Source organism: Pundamilia nyererei, unplaced genomic scaffold (genome assembly GCF_000239375.1).
Source record: "Pundamilia nyererei isolate P.nyererei 1_Seehausen unplaced genomic scaffold, PunNye1.0 scaffold00228, whole genome shotgun sequence".
Taxonomy (NCBI): Eukaryota; Metazoa; Chordata; class Actinopteri; order Cichliformes; family Cichlidae; genus Pundamilia; species Pundamilia nyererei.
The window spans coordinates 769,359-778,045 of record NW_005187629.1 but is presented as its reverse complement, the minus strand read 5'-3'; the positions used below and the strand labels follow the sequence as shown (position 1 = coordinate 778,045).

The following is an 8,687-nucleotide window of genomic DNA, read 5'->3' as shown; positions in this document are numbered from 1 at the left end:
TTTTTTCACATTCTGTCTCTCACAGTTGAAGTGTACCTCTGGTGCAAATTACTGACCTCTGTCATCATTTTAAGTGGGGGAACTTGCACAATCGGTGGCTCACTTGCTCATGATTCACAGTCAAATCCATTTTACAATATTCGTATTGCAACGAACATAAAAACATTTAATTATGCTTAAATAGATCCAGTTTGAAGTTTTACGGGTCTAATGTTTAGAAAAAGCAGCACTGCACTGCATGGGTTCCCCAAACCGCAGCTCAATTCATGTCTAAGCCATCCACCTATATCTACTAAAACACTGTCAAACCTAAAGTGAGGACGTGGGCCCAGCGAGTGAATCAAAATCATCATCATAAAAAACAAATCAGTGGCTGATTGTATAAGGGTGTAAAATTAAGTTGAGTAATTTGTTCAGAAAAATATTTCCCAAAGTAAGGATGTATTAGGAAGATGTTTCATAGAGAGCTTAATATTTGTATCAGACAATCTCTGATGTATTTCAGTGATGCTCATTAAGCGTTTTATCTCAGTCACAACTATTTTCTTGCTTCTTACCTCCAGCTCAAAGTACCACTTCCCAGTATTAACACAGTATGTTTTTTCTGCTCTGAAAATGCGGAACCTCTCAGCCGACACGTTACTCAGGCCCGATTCAGCTGCTGGATGGCAGGGAGGCATGGGAGGGATGAGAGGTAAAAACAGGTGGACTTGGTGAGCATCTTAACAATGCAATGTCAAGGAAAAAATCTTACATCTTACATACTGTACTTCTGAATATTTAAGGTGTTTATTTTTCTCTCAAAAGTTATGGAAGTGAAAAGAAAATACAATGAATGATGGTTTTTACTGAAGCAAACATGTTGTACCATGGTCTTGGTCAGGAGCTTCAAGATTGTATCCATATCCCAGGAGAGTCCTGACAGCCTCTCTCAGACTGTCTTTGTTGGACTTTTTGGTTCTCTCATCCAGAAGAGCGTAGGGGACCAGACGAGGGTTTCTACGGTTCTTTAGATCCTGACAAGAGACACAACAAGGTTACAAAATGGAAAGAACAACAACAAAAAACAAAGAATTAAAGAATTTATATAATAGAAGAAAGAATTAGCCTGTTAGAATTTACAGCTAAGAGGGGACACAGCAGCATTTCGTACCACTGGGGTGGCCTTGAACAGAAACAAACTGCAGTTCCTCTAACTGCCATTGAGGGTTCCTCCACAATTTTGTCAATACATAGCACTGTTTTCTTTTAGAAAGTAATGCTGACAAACACGTTCACGTTATTACTTCTAGGCTGTAATTCAGTATTATCAGGTTGTTCAAAAACTCCCTGAAAAGTCTTTATTTGATCTAAAATGCTGCAGCAATTCTAATGATAGGAACTAGAAAGAGAGAGCATGTTTCTCCCATACTGACTTCTCTTCATTGGCTCCCTTTTAAACCGAATGTCAAATTTAAAATCACTGTCATCAAATACAAGGTCTTGAACTATCAGGCCCCATCTTTTCTGAAAGGCCTCGTAGTACTTTATCACTCAATAGAGCACTTCACTCTCACACTGCTGGCTTGCTAAGTAGGAACTTTTGGTTGCTAGGGTAGGAGATGATTTTATAGGAGAGGGTAAGCCCTCGTCTATAAAATCATCTTAGTTACACTGAAATAGGTCTAGACTGTGGGGGATTCCCATGATGCACAGAGTGCATCGGAGTGTGAATGTGTGTGAATGTTGGTTAGTTTGCACTTGAGTTTAGCAGTGCTTGTATATGAGCGGGTGTGAATGGGTGAATGAGGCATGTTGTAGACAGCTTTGAGTACTCCATGAGAGTAGAAAAGCGCTGTATAAGAATCGGTCCAATCAGTCCATTCTTCACACCTCTTTTCACTACCTGTGTGTTTATATAGCACATTGCATGTAATCATTAGTTACTATTAAACTCTGGCTCTCGTCCACAGTATGTGCTTGTCCTGTCTTCCAGTCGTAACCCACAGCCCACGACTGCTGTGACTGGCTTGGGGGTGCAGATTGGTTCTGACACAGGTTTCTTCATGTTAAAAGGGAGTTTTTCCTTACAATATAAAACAACTTGATCATTGTTGTCTGAAATGAATTAAATTGATTTCAATTGTTTAAACATTGTGAGTACCTGTTGTATGCCATAGGTCCAGCCCTGGCGGATGCGATCTCTTGCCCAAACATTGTGTGCATTCTCAGCTAGCTTGTCCACCATAGCTTCCTGGGTGGAGGTCAATTTGATGTGACTCAGATCCAGAGGAGCAGGTTTATAACCACTGGATAACTCATAGCTGCACAGATAGAGGTGAAGTACTGCATTGTTATACAGAGATCCTAAATACCCAGAATGTGCTGATGTCTGAGACCAGTCCATTTTCATCCAGTTCAACATGCCAGTGGGGGTTTCTGTTGCTCTAGTCATAAACACTCACCAGCACTCTGAATCAACTTACTTTGTGGCAAGGTGCTTGACGTGTTATATAATGAGTTTTTATTTGAGTTACTTTTGCCTATCAGCCTGAAGCAGTTTGACCATCCTTCTCCAACATCACCTGCCGCTCAGTGGGTATTTTCTCTTTTTTGGACCATTCTCTTTAAATCGTAGAGATGTTAATGTGGAATAATCTCAGTAGATCAGCAGTTTCCGACAGTCTCTCAGGCACCAACAACCATGCCACATTCAAAGTCACTTCACCGTCACCTTTCTGATTGGTGTAAACTAATCTTGGCCATATCTGCATCCCAGAATTCATGCAATTGGATAATTAGATATATCTGTCTTAACAAGCCATTGAACACATTTAACTTCCAAAGTGACTGGTGAATGTGTATATTCTTCTGTACCCAGCTGTTATATATGGAACTGACATTTTGTTTTAATGGTTTAATGGTCTTACGTTGATGAAAGTTTCATGTTCTTGACTTTCTCTACAGCGTGTTCATCTGCTAGGCCAACATGGCAACCCAGAGCCAGGAGAGTTCTGTAATGGGCAATAACACAATCACAAAGAAAAGTGTGAATGGGATGTGCAGATGCTTGTTATGAATTTCAACAATAACTGATGCTCCTGCAACGTCCAAAGAAAACTTACTAATATATATGATGAAATTTCAAATTTCACTGCACTGATACATTACTTGAGAGTTTCCAGAGACATCTGTAGATTGTAGCTTCGTTCCTGTTCAGGAAGCTTGGAGAACTCCACCAGACATGGGTGCTGCCGCTTATTATCATCCCGCACCTCAAGCACACGTGCAAAGAAAAAAGAAAAGTTTAGGGCAGCCAGGACACTAATAGTAACCAAGCTGTAGCTAAATACATAACATATCTGATGTCATGTATTTTTATAGCGAAAATATTCATCGGTTCATTCTGACAATATTCAAATAAAGAAAAGGATCAACAGTATTTCATTGAAGGCTCTGGAGCAACAAGAGCTGAACCATCAGACTGAAGAACAGTGTCTTCCTGGACGCTAAAAGTGACCGGCTAAAAAGCTTAGTGACCGGCAGCCTCTGTTACCTACAGTCACAGTTAACCTTTGCATTGTCCATGGTACACAACTTTATACACTTAGAAACTGACCTGCAATTTCTAAATCTTGTGATATATCTTCTATATCTTAATAATTCCACACTTGCTCTGGCCTCTTTATCCTTCAAGTTAGAGAGTCAGTATCTTTCTGCGCAGTATCTTTGCTATTCCTAGGACTGCACTATTCTGCAGTCTCTCGTGTTCTAGTGTTTGTTCTCTCTGTTGGATGTCATTCCTGGGATCTGCTGGAGACACTTGCTCAGTTTGGGGTCACTGCACCAAGTGCTCCCATTAGCATGGGGGCCACTGGTAGGATTTCTCAATATCAGCCATTTCTTCTGTCTGCTGATGGTACATGCCGTGCAGGGGCCTGTTCGTTCACGATGGTTCGCTCCTCTTCTTTCTCGGGTTTCTGCTGAATCAGGTATTGACTAAGCATGTAATCAGTTGTGGCCATCTTCCTGATGTGCTCATGGATGTTTGTTCTTTCATCTTGGATCATGGTTCTGATACAAACCAGTCCCAGTTCAGCCTTCCTTCCACTTAGGCTACGTTCACACTGCAGGTCTTAATGCTCAATTCCGATTTTTTGATCAAATCCGATGTTTTTGTCTGCTTTTTCACACTACAAATAAAATGCGACAGCAAACGCGCTCTAGTGTGAACGCTCAAAGCGCCCGCATGCGCAAAAGAAGACGTCCCACACAACGCGCTCTGTTCAGACCCAGAGCAACAGTATGTTTGACCGATGGCCTTAATATAAAGACTTGTTTCGGACTTTACTTTTCCCAATTTTGCTTTAAGTTCTAAAGTTATTTTGTTATTTACATATGGCCTAATAATGATCTTTATTGCTGTTTTAGAGGAGCGGTGCTTCAAATTTCTGTCAGAATCTGCAGATTATACAGTACAAATAAAATGTTCACGTTTCTCCAACGTTGTTCCCAACAGTTTCACTGGAGGCCCAGGAAGGTTCGCAATGTCTTCTCCGGCGCTGATAATTGGCATCTTTCTTGTGTCAGTGACGTAGAAGACGGATTTAATGCGACGTGACCATCAAGCAGAGGTCGCTTTCTAAAACATCAGATATGTATCGGATTCAGGACCACATACGAAAGTGACCCAGATCGGATTTGAAAATATCGGATTTGTGCCGTTCACACTGTCATACCATGATCGGATATGGGTCGCAGAGGGTCGGATTTGATGCGCTTTCGCCTGCAGTGTGAACGTAGCCTTAGTGTTGCAGTCTCACGGTGCTGGACTTTGGGTGAAACCCTCCAAGCATGGTAAGCAGCATCCTTCTCTTGATGTCAGTGGCTTCTATCGCTTCCTTTGGCCAACTTATATTCCAGCAGGGTAACTGATCAACTGTAGGGCATAGCTATTGATTGCCCGGATCTTGTTCTTCCCATTCAGCTCTCCTCAGGACTTTCTTCTGGGCATTCCAGGATCCAGGTGTGAAGCACTAAGTCGTAGGCTTTCCGGTAGTGCACAGGTTTGTCAGGTCTTATAACCATAACCAGTGCTCTATCTGTCAGTAGCTGGTGGGGGGAGGGGATGATGACATCTCCCCCATGACCTGATGTCCTGGCTCTCCCTTGCTGTAGCATTTGTGTTGCACTCATCAATCTCTAGCTGTGATAGCAGTTGCTTCTTCTGTATGTTGTAACACTGAGCTACTGCTACAGGTGCTGAAGAATCTATCAGCCCCAAATCCTCTTTATGTAACCTGTTTAGCTGGGATTACACGCATAGCAGCAGTCCACCAGGTATTATGTACAGGTATTTGTTTTCATTTAATAATACTCACTGCACCATAGATCCAGCCTAATTCTATCTTGTTCATCACCCAGAGTTCATGGATGTTTTCTGCTAGTTTTTCTCTGATCCTTTCCAAGTGAGGTGGCAAAATAATCTGAACAAAAAACAAACAGCGTTTCAGTTACTGGTTATGGTTAAGGGAAAAAAAACCTTTATTGAATGACTTCAAAAATAATTAAAAAGTAAACTTAAATCAAGTGTGTTATTGAGAAAAATGGAGCAAGACATTTCTGACCTGGCTGGTGTCTACAGGTATAGGGGTGAATGCTGCCTGGCTCAAAGTGACAGTCGGTCCCAGCAGGTCTCTGGTGGCAGTCTGATCCTGACTAGCCTCCAGTTTCAGTTTCTCCCTGGGCAACACTGCTTCATAGCAAGGGGCATAACCAGGAGGAGGGAGGAACTTAAACTCCCCATGACGCCCACCGAGGAGGAATCGCACCCTGCAGGTGAAACAGGAAAGTTTGTGAAAACCAGAAAACAGCCCAGTGGCAGCGCTCCTGGGACCGACATTTATGTGATAGATCTGGGACAAAAATTGCCTTAGGCATTCAAATTTGGTGATGATGATGATGATGATGATGATGATGATATAAAAAGAAAGGTACCAAAAACGTGTGAGTTAGTCAGCCTGCTACAGTTGTGCTATCTGTCTTCATATTGCTGACCAATTAATATACTGTTACATTTTTGGACAGTGACAGAGTTTTTGGTACTCTTGCCTCCGTACACACCATTGTGAGTTTTAAGTCAAGCGATCAAGATCCAATGAACCCTTTCACTAATACTGGTCACTATTGGACAGCTATTCAAAGGCTGTTTTCTTGTATTTGTGTCAGTGTGGATGGTATACTTGCACATAAACCACTACATTGGACACTGATGTGTCACTCCATACCTGCCACTCATTGGCCGTTTAATGTTACTGTAGATCAGGGGTCGGCAACCCTGGGCACACGTGATTTTTTTTTTTTTAGTTAACTATAAACAATGAAAGGTGGTGGATTGGCCAGGTGCTGGCAGATGTGTAAAAATAACTCAGTTGTTTGGTGGTGGTTTCTATGGCGGAGCTTCCACAGAGGCCAGCAGGTGGATGAGAGAAAGGGGAGGCAGGAGGTCAGGTGAACTGAACTTCAGGTAAGAAGTTCTGACCTGCAGTCTATCTGGGTCAGATATAAACCAAGTCTGGGTGGAGTTTATTTTCGTTGCGCTGACTTATTACAGTCAGTTACAATAACTCCTACTGCGTGCTAGCTAGCATGATGAGAATGGACTGCTAGCATGATCTATACAGCTGGGTGGTGCTATGATGTTACTGATAGTGAACTTCATTTTATTCATAGGGTTAGTTAGTAGAGTTGCCAACCGTCCCGTAAAAACTGAATCGTCTCGTATTCAGAGAAAATATTACGCGTTTCGTATTGAGGTGAAAAGGAGCACAGTTTGTCCCTGACTTCAGCTAGATTGGAAAAGTTGGATTTATTCTGTCTTTATGCTGTCAGCTGCCTCTTCTTCTCTCATTCTCTCCCCCTCCCTCTCCTGTTTCTACTTCAATCATGAAACTGATCAATGATCAGATGATCGGCTTTTCTGTCACAAGTCCCATCTCTCTTGTTTGTTTATCGCTCGCTCTGATGCAAAATGTATAGAAATGTACAGAAATCATACATATACCAACAAGACAGTGTACATCACTGTCACAACAGCGTCTGTTTTCATACAAAGGCTTTATGGCTTTAATACCTGGTGGGTTGGTCTCGTCAAAATGCCCGGGCCCATTTTGTGTCCCAGTCCAGCCTTGGGCACGACACGCAGTGAAATAATCTGATAAGGTGCATTAAAAAATAAATGGCCAGCGGTGCACATCGCAAATTAGCTCGCATACACACATTAGTTGTGCTGCTTCTTAATGACAGTATCTTAGCTAACAACCCCAACTACCAGATTCAATTTGTAATTGGCTAAAAATAACTTTGCCTACTGGTGAGAGGGACGTTGCTAGCTGTCAGTTTTTTCAAGCGATGTTGAAATTTCCACATTCAGACACTTCAAATGCTTCAGGAGCTGTCCGCTCAGCGCAGCATCAGCACCACGGAAATACATTCAAAGACTGAATTCACAATGAGTTTTCGGGACTTTCAGGTGTATGGACCAATGTTTTCTTTTCTGATCAAACCAGAAATCTTTAATGAGCAGCTGGATTTGTCTCGTATTAACTGCCTGGACACAGAGGACATCGAAATGCAGCTGATTGAACTGAAAAGCTCGACTCTGTGTAACTGTCTTCAGAACATTGACAGTATTTGGCTCTACATATCTGTGTGAGCAGATTTTCTCTCACATGAGTCCACAGGTAGCCTCTGAATGCTGGACACTCGGAGACCTGTGTCTCTGAGTGGGAGACCAAAGATCACATTAACATGTGTGTCTCTGTATTAACAAACATGCCATATTGGCCCAGTTTATTATTTCGCATCATTGTTGTGAGGAGACCATAAATAGCATTTGCACTCTCTGTTGTATTTGCTGTTATGGATAAAAAGTGTATTTTTTTGTTTCAAAATAGCTGATAACTATTCGCTGATAGCTGCCAACATCTGCAAACAAATATGATTCTATAAAGTTGTTCTATATATTGTGTAACTGTTAATATAGAGCGTTATTAAATGTATTGCTAACGCAATCATATGGCACACAGACTTCTGAGGAAATTTTAGATGGCACTCATCATCAGAAAGGTTGCCGACCCCTGCTATAGATGTATGACGTGTTTCATTGTAATGATTGTCATTTAACCCCTGCCATGCATGAATTATGACAACCTCAATCAGGACTTTTTCTTAAGTATTTTTTATTCATCTTTTAATGCCTAAAGATGAATTAAAATACTTAAGAAAAAATCCTGATTGAGGTTGTCATAATTCATGCATGGCAGGGTTAAAGTGCTGACATTGAGCCTTTCAGGGGTTTAACAAAAATAGGTTCATTGCATTGACTGACGAGGAATTTTATGCATAGCTCCCATTTTCGTGGGCGCAGAAGTATTTGGGCAAATTAACATCATTTGTTTTTAATACTTATATTAACATTCATTTGCTTTACTAGGTTGAGATAAAATGACTGACTTGGCCAGTAAAGAATATTCTATATGTGACGAGACATTAGTTTGTAGGTTTGAACCCCTATATATTGAAAATTACAGCTAAAAGCTAAATACCAAATCTACAGGGTGGGCCATTTCTATGGATACAGCGTAATAACATGGGAATGGTTGGTGATATTAAAGTCCTGTTTGTGGCACATTAGTATATGTGAGGGG

The 8,687-nt window shown here is 41.4% G+C and overlaps 1 protein-coding gene across 1 annotated transcript in view; it reads right to left on the bottom strand.

Annotated features, from left to right (window-relative positions):
- ryr2a (ryanodine receptor 2a (cardiac)) overlaps nucleotides 1-5,804 on the bottom strand; it is a gene marked incomplete at its 3' end in the record, with an annotated part of 131,382 nt that extends 125,578 nt beyond the window's left edge. Inside the window, exons 1-7 of the mRNA XM_013914831.1 lie at nucleotides 5,607-5,804; nucleotides 5,361-5,465; nucleotides 3,151-3,254; nucleotides 2,910-2,993; nucleotides 2,144-2,303; nucleotides 869-1,016; nucleotides 558-661 (exon numbers count right to left, since the gene is read on the bottom strand). Coding sequence (XP_013770285.1) covers nucleotides 558-661; nucleotides 869-1,016; nucleotides 2,144-2,303; nucleotides 2,910-2,993; nucleotides 3,151-3,254; nucleotides 5,361-5,396 — 636 coding nt within the window. The remainder of the gene's footprint in view (nucleotides 1-557; nucleotides 662-868; nucleotides 1,017-2,143; nucleotides 2,304-2,909; nucleotides 2,994-3,150; nucleotides 3,255-5,360; nucleotides 5,466-5,606) is intronic.
- Nucleotides 5,805-8,687: the final 2,883 nt, after the last annotated feature.